General features: G+C 38.3%; 2 protein-coding genes across 2 annotated transcripts; both read right to left on the reverse strand.

Moving 5' to 3' along the window:
• Positions 1-228: 228 nt before the first annotated feature.
• Positions 229-7,283, reverse strand: LOC147331373 (uncharacterized). Its single transcript, XM_086293652.1, has 8 exons — positions 7,179-7,283; positions 4,196-4,387; positions 3,706-4,026; positions 3,307-3,621; positions 2,429-2,455; positions 2,152-2,229; positions 1,802-1,857; positions 229-1,373 (listed from the first exon to the last, which is right to left on the reverse strand). Exons 1-8 carry the CDS (start codon positions 7,216-7,218, stop codon positions 1,062-1,064), a joined length of 1,341 nt encoding a protein of 446 aa, XP_086149778.1. The 5' UTR covers positions 7,219-7,283; the 3' UTR covers positions 229-1,061.
• A 3,950-nt stretch (positions 7,284-11,233) lies between these two features.
• Positions 11,234-16,947, reverse strand: LOC147331374 (polymeric immunoglobulin receptor-like). The gene is made up of 9 exons (XM_086293654.1): positions 16,855-16,947; positions 16,294-16,593; positions 15,848-16,150; positions 15,450-15,758; positions 14,910-14,957; positions 14,613-14,684; positions 14,231-14,286; positions 11,773-11,799; positions 11,234-11,305 (listed from the first exon to the last, which is right to left on the reverse strand). The coding sequence occupies exons 1-9, from the start codon at positions 16,892-16,894 to the stop codon at positions 11,234-11,236; spliced, it is 1,227 nt and encodes a 408-aa protein (XP_086149780.1). The 5' UTR covers positions 16,895-16,947.
• Positions 16,948-17,517: the final 570 nt, after the last annotated feature.

Genomic DNA, 17,517 nt, shown 5'->3' on the forward strand with positions numbered 1-17,517 from the left:
CGACAGCACACACAGACTGATTTGTTCTTAGTTTAGATAAGTTCTGGTTATTAGTTTCTTTTCTTTTTTTAAAATTCCCTGATCGATTACTGATAGATGAATTGATAAAGGAATCTATGACCCTTTCTTTCTTCCACACAATGTGTTATTTACAGTCTGTGTGACCAGCTCACATTTTATGAACCAGTCATTGTGCTAAATAAAATCACTGAGCCAGTCATCCTTCTGGGAAATACTTTCCACCAATTATGACATCATTTGCAGATTTCATCTAAACTCTTTGTTATGTCCCCAAGACGGAGGCCCGAGGAGGGTGTGGGGAGCAACAAAAGTAGAGCTGGGAGAGAAAGAAACAAGCAAAATAATACAGAAACTTTTAAATTATAAACTTTATTCTTATCGACACAAAGAGACAGCAGTGCTGTTATATCAATATCAAAACAAAAAGAAAAACATGACACAATTCACCAGGAAAGAAGGACATTCTGCTATTACTAAATAAAAAAGCAAATATAATAACGTTGTGTTATCTTAAGTCAAAAGCCAAACCAAAAACATACATAAGAAATATGCACGCACAAAAAAAAGAAAGAGAAAAAACTCCCCAAAGACATATTAAGAGGACCACAACAGTAGTCCGATTGCGCGAGCTGAGTGTGAGCATCATTAGCAGTTCATTTTTCCTTTTCCAAGCTGCTCTTCATATTCTTGGCCACCAGATGTCGCCAAATAGCACCGTGTTGAAAAACTGGGTAACAAACACTTTTTCAAAACAAGCTTAATTTGCCCATCACTAGATTTCAACACTGCTCCCACAAACACAACTCCAAAATACATTACCGGGCTCTTCTTTTGCTCAACCTCGGTTTCATACACTAGAAAACAACACCTGGATTTTATAATGTCGGGGTTAATGGCCGAGTGGGTCCAGGTGCCGACTGGGGAAAAGAGCGGCATGTGGGCCCTGGAGAGAAAAGAGAGAGAGAGTGGAAGAAAGAGCAGCACCACACACCTACACCTGCCCAGCTCCACAGAATATAACACGCTTTAAAAAGCACATTTCATTTTGGCTCAGGCTCATTGATTACTGAGCAGCGAGTCTCCTCTGCAGGTCTGGATGGTTGAGTGATTGTCGGGTTGGTTGGACATTTGCTTAATGTCAAAGTAGAATATTCACAGGCAGAGGAGCTGCGTTTCAGCGCCTCACCACCCGCTTTGTCAGAGCAGCTTTCAAAGTTGATGCAATCGTAAAGTGGTGAGGCAGCTACATCTGTGGGGACGCTAGCAGTGACATAAATCGAGGTCAGTGCATTTTCTGGCTGGTCTGGTTGCTGGGGGCGCTCCTGTATCTCCTCATACGTACAGTCCTTCAACTACAAAATAAAAAAATATAGTTTAAAAACTTCATATAAAATCACATAAAACTTTTGGATGTTTATTCATCTGTATGATTTATTGCTGTCATGTTTTATGATAAATACACCCTACAATCATTTTCAAAATGATTAAAAAAACATTGCGGCAGGTTATGTTGCAATGTGCTGATTAGTTGTAATCATTAGTTGCCAGTAAAATATATTTTAAAGGAATGTATATTTTCTTTCATTATTGCCGTAATGTGAAATATATTTCATCCTTTATAACAGACGTCTGCCTGAAAAGCTTTTATGAGCCAACATCTGTGTGTCTGCAGTTCAGTCCAGGAGGTTTTAACTGGGGAGACATTTCAACTATGTTTCCTGGATTGTCACCAGTTATACATGAAAATAAATAAATAAACAAACTAAAATTCCACACTAACCTCTTTGGCATGTTGCAATGCTGCATTAGCTCCTCTGCATTTTGAAAAGGAGATTCCTGGCAGAAACGAAGCAGAAAATCAAGAAATAAGCAAAATTATCTGTTAAAGATTTACATTTTTTCTAGTTTGATTGTTTTTAAATGTCTGATATGATGAGAACTCAGCAAAGATGATATCTTTCATAACTTTAAAAAATCTATGTCAGCTAATGTCATGCATCATGTATACTGCAGATTGTTAGATAGCATTTGTACAAAAGTACAGGGATGTGTTTTTTCTTTTTTTGGAGAAAAGCAGCAAACATGTTTGTGTGACTGATGATGTACAAAGGATTTAGTGAAAGTTCTTACGTCTGTAGACAAGGATGAAAACGACCAGAAACACCAACCCAGTTATTATGATTAGAACTATTCCAACGTCAGAAATGCCTGCAGCGTAAACCAAACAACAATTTTCCAGCATTATTCATCATCCCAGCATTGACATCCCGAACTGTCTTTGTTGGAAAATGTGAAAGGAGCAGTTTTTAAGAAATTTAAAAAATAAAAATTGTTATGTGAACAGCCACAAACTTTCCCAGTTCTCATAAGCTGCAGAAGTTTTAGGATACCACATGTACTCTCTCACCATGACTCTCAGCAGATGCAGTGGGTCCTGTAGTTGAAAAAACAGCAGACGTAAATGATTGGTGGAAACCGAAGGAAACAAATGTGCATTCAGACTCTACTTTGAGGCATTAGATTAACAGAGTTTAATTAAAGGATAAAATAATATCATCAATTTGGAAAAAAAGAATATTTATAATTTTTAGACACCAGCTTAGAGGTTACCATCTCGTTTTCCTCTCCACTTTTTAAAGTGGCATTACAAAATGTAATGTTAGCAAAGTGAAGTGAAGTTAGCCAGTAAAAGTCTTGTGTTCGATGGGGTTCGATCCCAGTCTGCTCCAGTCTGCATGCCAAATATCCTTGTGCAAGATACTAACCGCTGGTTGCTCTCCGATGCATCCATCAGAGTGTGAATGTGTAATAGAATGTAAGTTAGGTTGCACTGAAAACCTAGAAAAGTGCTTGTGTGAATGGATTTGATTTGTTGAATGAACAAGTTGTATAAAGCGCTTTGAGTGCTCAGAGTAGAAAAGTGCAATACAAGAACCCGTCCATTTACCATTTATTAACCTAATGTAGTAATACCTCATAATCAGAAAACACACATTTTTAGTGCCGAGTATAAGCACATCCTCTTTTCTTAAAGCTCGTTCTGTATCAAACCTTTTTGGCAGGTTCGTTTCTTTTAAATTCTTTTAAAGTCATTTTCTTGCTAACAGTTACGATTAAAAGTCTTTATTTTTTAATATTTTTATTTTTAAAATGATTTTATTAAAACTGCAAAAAATAAAACATTATAAATAATGAATTAAAAGTAAAATATATGTGCAAAATGAGCCTGCTTTAATATGCTGTGCATTATGACCCAGGGTCAGATAATAAAATAGCACGGCTCACCTACAGTCAGGGACAATCTGTTGAAGAACCTGTTACTTTGGTGTTCATTGGTGCTTTCTGCTCCACACCAGTATGTCCCACTGTCGTCCGCTGTCACTTCTCTCACTGTCATGGTGATATTTTTCTTTTTTTTATTGTCATTCATCCAAAACCTCTTGTTCCTATTGGGATCTCTGGTGCTTACTAAAGGTGTACATATAGATGGATCTTCTCCCTTACAGATAAATTTTGTACAATTTGAGAGAGTCTGGTTATATTTACACCAGTACGTGAAGTTCTCTCCAACAGCTGGTGATCTTGTGAAGCTCTTAATATCTGTGGAAAACAGAGGCAAACATACGTTAGTAGTTCCTAAATATAAAACGTAAACCTTTAAAGTGGAAAAGATAAGTTATTTACTTTTAATACTTAGTTTTATTTTTGTGAGTGCAGCATGATGAATCCCCTCAGGTGATCTTACGCCGCACCAGTAAATACCATCATCCTGAGAGGACACATTACTGATGGACATATTGAAGCTATGGCTGATGTTTGAGGGAGTGAATGTCCTGTTTGACTTTGGATAAGATTTTGTTGATAAATTGTCCTCGCAGGTGAAACCTTCCCCTTTGCAGAAAAACTTGATCCACGACTTGTATTTGTCTTCTGGATAATCACATCTGATGGTGGTTTTAGCTGTTCTGTATGCAATTTGATGAAATGCTTTTGGGCATTGTTTTGCTGGGAAAAAAAAAAGTATTACTCACAAATGTCTTTTTCTCTGGAAAGGAAAGGCTCACATGATCCATTTATTTAGATACAGTAATCCAAACTATGAATGTGTTGACCAATGTGAATTAAAATCAGCCACAGCATATATGAATGTGAATAAGAAATTATAACTTCTTACCAATTTTAAATTCTAATTCCTCGCTGTCAGCTGATGAATTCTTCGTCTGATGTTGCTTAATGATCACTCTGAGAGTGTTTTGCTCAGTTGTTGAAGCCTTAGTCATTTGACATTTTCTAGTTGTGTTTTGGTTGCAGGTGAATTCAACCCATCCTTTTGTGCAAATCTTCTCTTCTGACAGCAGCTCACAACCTAAAGCAAACATTCACATGATAAAGGTCACTGAAATAAAATCCCAGAGGGGGGTCCGAAGATGGTATTTAGGGAAGGTTACTTTTAAAATGTATTCCACTACAGATTAAAGAATACATGCCTCAAAATGTATTTTGCAACGTATTCTGTTACTCAATGAGAGTAACGTATTCTGAATACTTTGGATTACTAATATATGATCATGCTTTTTACAACTACATGAATGTACTATTGCTGTGTGATTTATTACTATTACTGAAGATTATTTGCCATACCAACACCAACTAGATTTTTAAATCTTTATTTAAAATGAGTAACAGTAGGTGGACATTAGGTAAGGCTGCACTTTTGCAGCGATCTCGTAGAAAACTATTCCTGTATCAGTGATGTTTTCTTTTTGTCTGCTTTCATAACTGCACATGATTATTTGCAGCTAGCAGGTTGTTAATGCAACATTCATTAATAGTAATAAATCAGACAGCAATAGTACATCAAAGATACTTTAGTGGCACATAACCCAGGTAACTACCACAACTAAAACAAGTTAGTTGCATTAGGCTAACGCTAGTTTTTTAAAAAGAACTTACTTCCAGCTGAGAGCAGCTTGTTTGCTGGCAGGTCAGATTCACTTTAAATGTGAAGTGGTGTCGGAATTTACAGCTCCGAACCGTAGTAAAGAGACCTCTGTCTAATAAGTCGGGCTCCATGTGTACACGTGTGACAGTGTGACACAAGTAAGTGAGTGTTGGGCCGGAACGTTAGGCTGTATGTTGTTGTTGTTGTTGTTGTTGTTGTACATGACAGAGAGTCAATCTGAGTCACATGACTTGTTAATAAACCTAACTGCCCCGTTGGGGTATTCTGTAGTCTGTCATGCACGAGACCAGAATACAACACCGTGTTCCCAAACCACAATCACAAACACAGTGTACTTCTAAGTCTTAACAGCTTACTTACAACTGGGCTCGTACGTGTATTCTGTTACTCCCCAACACTGCTCTCACAGCACTCTTTTCTGCACAATGGAAGCTGCAGTACAGCGGCCTCATCTCTGCAGCCACAGTACCAATCCATCTATCGACCTCCCGCTTCCCTCTGAACAAGACCCTGTGACTGCACAAGTCACTGAACAACCTTCCACCATCTGGCTATGCCTAGAAATTCTGTCTACAAGAATTAAGAATACAATCAATGACAAAGAGCAGCGTTCAAAACCCACCAGGAAATAGTCCAAATTATTGCTGGCAATGCAAACCAGGCTCTTGCAGCAGTTGTATAAGAACCAAATAGCTTGCAACAACCGACCAGATACCCCATAATAGTGGATCATGTCCCACAGAATACTTTGAGCGACAAAATCGAATGCATTGTCTCTGATCTATTGTTCTGCACAGATGACAGGCTGGACCCGTTCCCTGACCTGGACGCACTGAGAACAAACCCTCTCATTCAAAAGCCCCGACATACAGGCAAGGAAGCCGAGGGGACACCAGGCTACGCACCCCAGCCTGCTGCCTCTCAACAAGGACACTGGTTCCAGAGCTCAAACCGTGTGTAGAGGTGAGCCTGATTATATCTGGCTGGTACCTCTCAACCTCACATACTGACCCAGGATCCTTCCCCACCAGAGAGCTGATGTTTCATATCCACACCGCCAGCCTCGGTTGCCAGGGATCGGTCCGTCAGGGCCTCTGCCCTCGGCTGCCACAACACGCAATCCACCCTACCCCCACAGTGCTTCCTGTGGGTGGGGGGCCTACAGGAGGGCATAGAGACCTTTTTTTCTTTCTTTTTTAAAGTTACTTGTAATCTGTCACAATTGGCTTGTTACATCATGAGCTCATTGTAGTTTTCCTTTTTCTTGTCACTTCCCGTTTTACTTTGCCTTTTGCTTTTGTGTGTCATTTTGCCTTTACTGGTTGTGTTCTTCTGTTCCTGTTTGATGCCACTGAGCTCATGTTCCTGTTCTATTGTCTTGGAGTTATGTTGTTGTTAAAACACATTGTTCATTAAAATAGTTTTTTTTTTCACTCTCTGCCTTTCCAAATCTGTGGTTTCCTCTTACATCTGCTCAGGGGCGTTTCCTAAACGTGGACACAAAACCTCTGACGTAAACACACACACACAAAACTTTACACTTTAAATAAAAATAGAAGCTTAAATGCTTCTAGTTTGAAGACACAGTGTTTTAGTGTATATAATGAGTGCCCATTTCATAGGACATTACACATAACAATTAAAATTTTGGCAAAGAGAAATTTCACAAAAATAACACAGATGTGAAATTAAGTGTTAGTCTTCTAATTCTTCTAAATGAGGTTAAAAAAGCTGTAAAACAGCTAAAAATGAACTCAGACTATTTGCTTCTGTAATCCTCTGTCTCCCACATTGTTTCACCCATGGTTGGTATCAACTTTGAATTAAGCCTGGCTTGGTTTTGCACTCTAAACTGGCTTAAAGCAATAGTAGTAGCAACAGCATCATCAGAAGTAAATGTCAACATTTTTATTACAAGTATTTTACTGAGTGATAATGTCATTAGTTTTACTAGAGGATTAAATGAGGTCTGCAAATCATATTTAAGTCTGTGAAAACTCGTTATTTTTGCCAAAAGATGGCCTGTTTCAAAGTAAATTATTATAAGTTATGAAGACAGTACATAAGCAGAACATAAAAAGCTCAAACTCAAACGTCCTACTGTGTATGATTTAACACCATAATAAGAACATATAATGTAATATACAGTACAGCACTCATTATTATATAATATCAGGGTTAGTAATCTTTTTACCTGTCATTAGTGAGAGGATGAGCAGTAGAAGTAACTTCATTATGTTTGTTTTGTTCTTTAAAATCTTTATGACTTAAGTATTCAAATGCAGTTAGTTCCCATTCGCTTGTTGGCTGCTGAGTTGCTCTCCAGTGTCTATTCTTAACTTCATGGTTTATGGAACCTACATTTTCTTGCTGCTCCTTCCTGTTTCTACTTCCCATTTTTAAATTGTTTTTAATGCCCCCTTTCAACATCACACACTGCCATCTTCTCATTTTTAGTAAAGAGGAAGTTATTGGTATGTGTAAGTTTGAGAAAGATGGACAGCTTGTTAGGGTGCCTGGGTCGTCCACCCAGTGTTTTGTGTTTTTGGTTCTTTGATTTGGTTATTTCATTATATTCTAGCTTTGTCTTATGGGTCATAGGATTATTCTTAGTTTAGGTTCTCTATGTGGGTTTTGTTAGAGTTTTAGTGTTCTGCTTTTCTGTCTGTGATAGTTGCTGTATCCCCGAGTCAAGTCCGCATCTCTGTGTTATGTTTCCTGTTTTACTTTGAAGTGATGTCTGATGTTAATGTGTCTGGTTTTTGCTTCCCCTGTCTCGTTAGGCCTGATTTAATACAGTTTGTGTATCTCTTGCAATCTTGTTTGCAAAACAGATGATCATTTAATGGCACACCTTTTTGCACAGTTACACACTTTTTGTACCTCTCGCCCTATGACAGCTGGGATAGCGGAAGCGAATGGATGGATAAACAGTAAATCATGTTTTTACACATGACACGAGACCCCAATGAAAAGAAATAGAAGACATACAATATAATTTTAATAGATATAATTATATTAGATATGTTTATAATGTATACACATACACCATGTATGTACACAGTTCTGAAAACACGAAACTCAAAATATGTTGGGCACTTTTAGGGTGTGTAATTTTTCACAGTTACTTGAATAAAGAAGCTGGTTCAGGACTTCAGTTTTTACCAGAGTATTTTTAAGATAAGTGTTTGTACTTCTACTTTAGTGAAGAGTGTCTATTTTGTCACCTCTGTTAAACAACACGATTAAAAGACTGAAGAAGTTCAACTTGTGAAGAGAAAAAAGCCTTACAGACATTTTTATTTCTGCTGTCCCGTGGTTTGTGTTGAACATTTGAACACACTGACTGAAAGCCCAAAATAAATACTGTCCACGGGTCACTGCAAGACCAGCAGATAGACATGTGACAACTATGTATGTATGTATGTATGTATTTCAAAATGCTAAAAATTCCTTCTGATATATTATAATGCATGTTTTATTAAAGAATGTATCTTTAAGATCATAACAATCTAATTTTGGTTCATAATCTCATCAAGTAACAGGACGTTAACTTGAAATTCTGGTTCTTTAACTCTTTAATAAAACCTGTCATAATTAATTTTGTAGTTTTGCGTAAAAAAGGTTTTTGTTAGGTTGAAATTGTTAAATCTTGTCATTGTGTTACTTTAATTGTGTGATCAAAGACATTCTCTGTTTCTGTTCCCCTCCCCGGCCTGCTGAATGGTGGGGGAGACAGTTAGCTATAGTTTTTACCTGCAGACATTTCACGTAAGGTTCTCGTGTCCTTATTTAGTGAGGATGTTTTACTTCCTGCTCTTTATCTCCTCACCTGTGTTTGTATAGGGTAAACCTTTGGAGGAAGCTAAGCCACATACAGGGGTGAGGGGAGATGATCACCAGGGAGTCACGCACACACACACACACACACACACACACACACACAATCATCAGCTTCCAGTCAGCATGCATGCACACACACACACGCGCGCACGCACGCACACACACACACACACACACACACACACACAATCATCAGCTTCCAGTCAGCATGCATGCACACACACGCGCGCGCACGCACGCACACACACACACACACACACACACACACACACACACACACACACACACACACACACAATCATCAGCTTCCAGTCAGCATGCATGCACACACACACACGCGCGCACGCACGCACACACACACACACACACACACACACACACAATCATCAGCTTCCAGTCAGCATGCATGCACACACACGCGCGCGCACGCACACACACACACACACACAGTGCCTTAGTTTTATGATGCACCATAGGGTTTTTTTACAGTAGCTGTTTGTGTAAACTGTGTCACAGAATAAAAGGCTGCAGGGGGGTCGCAAGTTTCTTAACTTGCTAGCAAGTTAAGAAACGGTTAAAGTGTTCTGTCCTGCTTTGTTCACAGGAATAAGTCTGAACTAGCAGGCCTGCTGAAGCGCAGACCCAACAGTTTTGCTGACTGGAAGCTGATGATTGTCTTCAGCAGCTGGACCTGGCTGTGATCCCAGAGCTAACTGTAGCAGGGTTGTAGCACTGTATTACAACCCAGATTTCGCACTGGGTCTAGGCTGACTACTTTCTAAGCACCAACGAATAGTTTTATAAAACATTTACAAGAAATTGCTAAAGTTGAGATTTAGTAGAACAATAAAGACGTTAGAGAAAGAACCAGGGGAATGGTATGTGTCATGGTCCCTGTGCCTGCCCAGCCGGCCTCACAAGGCTACACTTGTGTTTTTGCTTTTTCTCTCTCTCCCCTACCTCTCTGCCTGGGCGGAGCTCACAGCTGGCTCCCACCCTTGGCTCACACAGCTGTTGGCGATCAGCTGATGGCGATCAGCTGATTACCGATCTACTATTTGAGGCTGGGTCACAGATCCTCTCATCGCTGGATGATTGAGCTACTGACGTTAGTCTTTCTTTTGGTCTTATACCTTTACGCCCTACCTTCGTGATTTGTGAGTGATTTCTCCCTTCCCTATTCCAGTTTATCTTCCCGGACCTGTGACCTCCCCGCGGTACGGACGTGTGTGAGTCGGATGTAAGGACGTGAGCGAGCGTGAGAGAGAGAGAGCCTTCCCCTAATCCCCTGGAATCCTGGACTTTCCCCCGTCACTGTATATAGTATTGCACTGGTGTGTAAATAAATCGTGTTCTGATACGTCAACCTGCTCTGCGCTTGAGTCCCTGCTTTCAGTTTGTGACAGTATGACTTTTTATTGTTTATTGTGAATATCGCTTTAGCTGAAAATCCTATTATTCCTAATAATTACAGTCAGAAAAATTCAATTCAATTTATTTATATAGCACTCTGTACAGGATAAAAACCACAAAGTGCTTCGCAGTAATATAAAAACAGATATACATAAAAACAGCACAGTCAAACGTTCAGCACAAATGAGTCTTAAGCTGCTTTTTAAAAGAATAAATACAATCAAGGCAACGTAATGATGGAGGAAGCGCATTCCACAACCTGGGGGCCACTGCTCTAAAACGTCTCCTCTGGTCTTAAAACGTGTTCGAGGAATTTCTATGGAATTTCTTTTGCTTATCAAGCCAGAAGCAGGGTGTTAAATTCTTTGTGTTTTTTATTTCTCCTTATTTAGTAACATTTTATGTGCCCAAGAGAGGAGGAGAAATTGTAACAATTACAAAAATCAGCTGTCACACAAATACAGCTGCTAAACAGTACATGTGTGAGTGAATACAACCAGCCCGTACCCAACCACAAAACAATAAATTTCAAATCAATTTTAAGAGTAATCTCGTTGTCTCATATCTATTTTGTTGATCCTTTAAATTGACTTAAACTATTAAGTCTATTAAGTCACAGTAACAAGTTCTAACAGTTTTATTTTGTTCTACAGACTATTCTAGGAACAAAGGGCAGTATTTTTAAAAATGATATTTATTTTTGCCCAACTCTGTTATGAACTCTGAGAATAAAAAGTATTTCTTGTTTGGCTGTGTTAACTTTAAACCTCATTTTTTGGCAATGCGCAGTAATCAGAAAAACATTCCTCTTTGTTGTTTTAGCTGATAGAAAGGTAGTCGGGCTGGTTGAACATTTGCTGAACTCCACAGTAGAACATTCACAGGCTGAGGAGCTGGGTTTGAGTACCTCACCACCAGCTTTGACAGAACAGCTTTGAAAGTTGATGTTTGCGTAATGTGGCGAGAAAGCACAGAGTGAAGGTTGGCTCTAACTTAAATTGAGTTTGCTGCATTTTCTGACTCTGACACCTGGAGGTGCTCCTGTGTATCCTCACCAGCACAGACCTTCAGTAAGAGAACGACAAACATTGTTTAGACACAGTCACAACACTTGTGATATAAACTGCACTACAAATTACAACTAAAATAATAATTATACCAAATTGTTACTACTGGGTACCTGTGTTTGAGACAATAGAGAATACATACAATAAGGTATACACACAGGCAGCCACACAGCATTCTGAAGTAATGTTTTGCTCTTCACTCAGTGATTCCTTTCATTTTTTTTCCTTTATACTTCGACTATAACATACTGTTAGCTGTTGGCACTAAAACTACATCGTTAAGTTTATAAAAAAGAAAGGAAATTTGAATTTAACTTAACATATTCCTCTTTTAGCATGGCTAAAGGTTCATGACATTCAATCTTCTATGATGAAACAGTACCTAAATTTTGTCATCTGTAGTAGAATAGCATCTATCTATCTGTCTGTCTGTGTGTGTGTGTGTGTGTGTGTAAAAACAGCTACCTCAAGGTATTTGTTGTTGCCATTATCCTACAATAAAAAGCAGAATAAAAAGCATATTGTAATACAAGAAAAGAGAGAAAAAAATTAAACAATCACATGAGCAAATGCTTTTGAAACAGTGTGAAGGAAAAACTCCCTTTTAACAGGCTCAGGGAGGGGCGGGGCCATCTGCTGCAACATGCTGGGGGTGAATCCTACCTCAGCATGACTTAAGGAGGATTCAGGATCGCCTGATCCAGCCCTAACTATATGCTTTAGCACAAAGGAAAGTTTTAAGCCTACACAGAGCGGGTGTCTGTCTCCCAAATCCAAAGCTGGTTCCACAGAACAGGGGCCTGAAAACTGAAGGATTGGGAACAACAAGCAAGCCCGCAGTCAGAGAGCTAAGTGTTCTAATGGGGTGATATGGTACTATAACTTCGTTAAGATAAGATGGGGCCTGATTATTCTAGACTTGTATGTGAGGAGCAGGATTTTGAATTTGACTATGGATTTAACAGGAAGCCAATGAAGAGGAAATCTGCTCTGTCTTTCTAGTCCCTGTCAGGACTCTTTTGCTGCAGCATTTTGGATTAGCTGAAGGCTTTTCAGGGTTTTTTTTAGGACATCCTGATAATAATGAATTACAGTAGTCCAGCCTGGAAATAATAAATGCATGAACTAGTTCTTCAGCGTCACTCTGAGACAGGATATTTCTAATTTTAGAGATGTTGCACAAATGGAAGAAAGCAGTCTTACATATTTGTTTAATATGTGCGTTGAAGGACATTTATTGGTCAAGACCAACTGCGTTACTGGAGGCCAAGGTAATGCCATCCAGAGTAAGAATCTGGTTAGATACCATATTTCTAAGATTTTCAGGGCCGAGTAAAATAACGTCAGTTTTATCTGAATTTAGAAGCAGAAAATTAGAGGCCATCCCGGACTTTAAGACATGCCTGCAGTTACTAATTGGTGTGTATACAGTGAAAATGTATACCATGCCCTCTAATGATACTGCCTAACAGACACATGTATAATGTAGCAGAAATGGTACCAGAACAAAACCCTGCGGAACTTCATAATTAACCTTAGTGTGTGAAGAGGACTCTCCATTTACATGCACAAATTGGAGTCTTTGAGATAGATGTGATTCAAAACACTGCAGCGTGATACCTTTAACACCTACTACATGCACTAATTGCTGTGTTTTTTCAAGCTGATAGTAGAAAAAACCAGCAACTGGTTATCCAGTAAGGATCTCCTGGCTAGACCCCCCATGCTAAAACCAAGCCCTGGAATGGCGTGGCTACGTCTGCTGCCTGTCCACAGCTCATACACAAGCATTTCACTACATGTTGTACTGTGTATGTGACAAATAAAATTAGAATTTGGTCTGTGCTTGTTGTTGGTGTCGGATTTAAAACATAATGGTGACAAACACTGGATCGAGGTGCCCCCTGTTAATATTTGCTTGAGCTACAACAGACTCTAGAATCTCCACTGGTGAGACAACAGTACTAACCAAGTACCTTGAATCTAGTTCAGACAAGCAAAATGAAAGCAAGACTCAGAACATCTTGATGTAAAATGTCGCTGGAGTTTTATCTGATGGATTACATAGCCACAAACCTCTCAGCAGAGGAAACATAGGCAGTGGTTTTCTACAGAACGCTACAAATTTAATCTCTTCAGACAGGCTGCAAGACATGTTGAGCAATATGTCAACATTATTTCTGTTTTTTGGATACGAGCTTAAATAATGTCCATGCAGTTAGAGATTAATAGCTGGCCTGATGAGGAGAGTCAATAATAAAATTATGTCCCTAAAATTTAATCAACGTTACTTCCTCATTGTGTGGAAACTACTTTTGTTTTAACTAATTGGTTGTTTATAAATTGCTGCATTTATGAGTGCAATCTTTTATGTGAAATAGCACTACATAGTTATTTTAGATCACTTGGTACAACATTGCTGCCTCTACTCTCAACAATACTCATTAAACAGTGAGGCTTAGCAACATCACCATAATAAACCCTCATTGAGTGGTTTCTCTCAGGATGACAAATCCACAGAGGTGATGGATGAATACTCATACCTATCATACTGGATAGGCTGATGAGGAGGTTTATTCTCTACTAGTTAAGAGGTAATGAACTGGATTTCTTGATTTTTTTGTGCTTTTGGAGAGCTTTTTGTTGATTGTCTGAAAAATTATATGGTTTTACTAAAAGACTAGAAAGTTTGTGGTTTCATTTGGGTGACTGAAATCCATATAGTGCATCCTTTCATGGATTCAGCTTACTCACTATGATAACTCTCCCCTCTCATCCAAATCCACCACATCATTGTTTTTTGTACCTATGTTGCTGCTCTCTCCTCAGTATAAAAAATGACTAATACATGAAAAAGTTAACTAATGGTTGTATCAAAACATTGCTGCATTAACTATACTTCATATCAGACACACGCACCCACCTGTTTGACATACGATGCTCCAGCTCCATTTTCAGCATTTTTTAAATGTGAGACTCCTGCAAAGTGAAAAGAGAAAATAAACACATTTCACTAAACTGATATGCAGCTGCCTCCACTGGCTGCTTCTGAAAAAGAACTGCCAGAGTTGCACTGATCATTATCACTGAACCATTTTCTATTTTGATTTAATCTGATTTAACAAGAAATTTGAAAAGATAATCATAACTTGTATTCAGAAGTATTCATAAGTCATAGGATGGAGAATTTGGGGACTCTGCTAATGTCACTCTGTCTGCTGTGGATTTTTAGATGTTATCTGTGCAAAATATGGAAGAATCTCAATATTGTCTTATTTTTGAGAAATGAAAATGAATGTACTCACGTTTATAGACAAGGAATAAAATGATTGCAAACATCAGCTGCAACACAGCCACACGTAGGATCAAGGTCATCACTACATCACAGAAATTTAGACCAGAAAATTATTCAGCATGACATTATTGTTCAACTGCCGGTGCTGAAGAACATAGGAAAGATAAACCTTTTGAAAGTTTTAAGACTTTCACATCATCAGTTTATTTCTACGTTTTCATAAACAGTGTGAACATCTTAATCCAGCTTCAGCACTTGCCTTCATAGCAGATTTAAGATATTAAATAAATTAAATAAAGTCTCTCACCAGAACTCTGAGGAGCTGCGGTGGTTGCTGTGGTTAGAGGACCTGTTTCTGTTACAGGCAAAAGCTCTATAATAACAAATGGAAAATGCATTGTTAATGTGTTCAAACATGGTTTAAAATCTAATTTGTATTTTTTGGTATGTGATTTGAACGTGAACACAAATAAATAAAGACTCATTAAACACATTCACCTCTGTCTGATGATCTTCGAGCAGGTGATTTGGTCCCTGGTAAAAAAGAATAAAAAAATAAAAAAAAGAGGACCTGTTTCTGAGAAAAACCACAGTCCTCACTGTTAAAGCTTTTTCTTTATGTTTTTATAAACTGTGTGAACGTCTTCATCCAGCTTTGTCACTTCTTTTCTGTATTTTTAAGATACTAATTAAAACCATCTCTTGCACAAGTGAAACATAAAAGATGTTTACCTAATGCAAGAGATAAATCAAATATTATTGCTAACATTATTTTGTAAGAGTTCTATGAAACTCAATAGAACAGAAACATGTTAAGAATTAGTGATAAATTGTACAAGCAACTTACCTACAGTCAAATTAAATCCATCAAAGAAGTCGTCATGTGTTTGATTGTCTTTGTGAGGGACTCTTGCTCCACACCAGTATATCCCACTATCGTTTGCTGTTACTTCTCTCACTGTAATGGTGATACTCCCGTTGTTCTCTTTCATTATAAACCTCTGGTTCACGCCAGGCTCTGTGCTGGTTACTAGCTGTTTGCATACAGTTGAATCTTCTCCTTTGCAGATGAATTTTATACATGAGGAGGCATCCCGGTTGTACTTACACTGGTAAGTGAAGTTCTGTCCAATAGTTGATGTCAAAGGTTCAATATCTGAAGACAAAAAGACAAATATTTGCCTTCAGCTTATCAGCCAGCTTTTATCATTTAAACCTGTGATACTGAACATGTGGAATACTCACCTATAACTTTCAGGTGTATTTGTGTGTGTGATAATCTGTAACTTCCATCATTTGATTCCACTCCACACCAGTAATCACCAGCATCCTGTGAGGTCGCATGACTGATGGAAATGTTAAAGGCACGGCTGCTGCCTGTGAGAGTAAACTTCCCTTTTGACGTTGATAAATTGTCCTCACAGGTAAAACGGTTCTTTTTACAGAAGAACTTTATGTGGGACTCGTAAACATCTGGATAATCACATGTGAAGGTGCTGTTAGCTGTTCTGTACACGCTGAGAAATGTTCGCGGGCAGTTTACATGCTCTGTAAACAAATCAGAGAATTAAAGTATTTAAAATTTAGCTCCATAGGCAGTGACTTTAAATCGATGAGGACTTGCAGATTATGGAAATTGATTAATATATAATTATTATTATTATTATTTGAACAGATGTCAGATTTCTTACCAGTCTCCAGTTTTCCTTCCTGTATGTCAGTTAAGTTCGATCTTTGAAAAAACCTGCACCTGTACTTCCCAAACTCTCGCTCTTTAACATGTTTTATTGCAACCTTGAGATTTTTATTTTTTGTATCATGGTAGAGGCAAAATCTGCCATTTTCTTCCCACACGTCCTTCTTAGAGGTTTGTACAGGTGTTCCATTGGAAAGAACTACATCAGTGTACTGATATATGTTATTTGTTTCAGGATATTTGCAGGTGATTTCAGCCCATCGATGGTGACATGCTCTCACTTCAGCCTCACGACCTGAAAATGAAAGAAAATAAGCTGCTATGCTTACAAGCCTTTTTTGAGTTTGTGAGCCTCGAGCTTTGTGTAATCATAGATGATTTTTGTATTACCGTAGAATTTTACACATAGTTTTTATACGAACAGATTAAAAAAGGTCAAACTAGAACTAAAACAAACTAGAACAAAATGTGTTGAAAAAAACGTTATATATCAGTAATATAATAATTAATATTCAAGTCTGTTATCACTGTAAGCAATTGTTAGTAATCGTATTACCTGTGGTCAGAGAGAGGATGAGTAGGAGCAGTAACTTCATTATACTGGTTTTGAAGCTTTATGTCTTCGTTGTTTGTCTTCAGTTTGTGTCTCCAGTCTGTTGCTCGGCAGTTTTGTTTGCTGATTTTCAGTTTTTGTGGCCAAAATTTTTCACGCCTACCGTTCTAACCACCCCTCCCTCTTCCTCTCATGGCCCATACACCACCGCCCCCTCTGACAAACACAAACACAACTTTTTGCATTAAACAGGAAATAAGTGGCTCGTTTGGGTGTGAAAAGGGCAGTTTGGTAGAAGCATGTGACTGAACATCAGAAATAACTTAATAGTTCTATAATAAAAACTAGGAATGGAATCAGTTATAAGTAAATGAATCTCTTTACACTGCAGACTGAAACTCTGACATTTTAGGTTTTAAGGGCAGGAGACTCGGTTCATTTTTAACCACACTCTGTGCTTAATGTGTCATTAAATACATAATGAAGTATCCAGATCTTTTTCATGTTTTTGTGAGGATAATACCCGTAGATTGTCTTGGGACCTTTTTGTGGCTTTTGTGTTCTTCGTATCCAAGCCATTTGCACTGTGTTGAATGGAATATAGCCAGATTTTCCAAAAAAAAGTTCGGTTACATTTAATTTTAAAATTTCAGTCTGACTTCCTTA

This window comes from Aulonocara sp. 'chitande type north' Nkhata Bay, linkage group LG5, assembly GCF_057382095.1.
Source record: "Aulonocara sp. 'chitande type north' Nkhata Bay isolate Kocher_YH1m ecotype deep benthic linkage group LG5, A_spYH_male_GT1.1, whole genome shotgun sequence".
Lineage (NCBI taxonomy): Eukaryota > Metazoa > Chordata > Actinopteri > Cichliformes > Cichlidae > Aulonocara > Aulonocara sp. 'chitande type north' Nkhata Bay.

Bases quoted from the DNA above. Each gene is read 5' to 3' on its own strand.
- LOC147331374 (XM_086293654.1), bottom strand. From the start codon at position 16,894: ATGAAGTTACTGCTCCTACTCATCCTCTCTCTGACCACAG. The intron at 16,594-16,854 runs GTAATACGATTA...TTTCATTTTCAG, and splicing joins CATCCTCTCTCTGACCACAG to GTCGTGAGGCTGAAGTGAGA. The intron at 16,151-16,293 runs GTAAGAAATCTG...ATTTGTTTACAG, and splicing joins GGAAGGAAAACTGGAGACTG to AGCATGTAAACTGCCCGCGA.
- LOC147331373 (XM_086293652.1), bottom strand. From the start codon at position 7,218: ATGAAGTTACTTCTACTGCTCATCCTCTCACTAATGACAG. The intron at 2,230-2,428 runs GTGAGAGAGTAC...TTTACGCTGCAG, and splicing joins TGCATCTGCTGAGAGTCATG to GCATTTCTGACGTTGGAATA. The intron at 1,858-2,151 runs GTAAGAACTTTC...CGTTTCTGCCAG, and splicing joins TTTCATCCTTGTCTACAGAC to GAATCTCCTTTTCAAAATGC.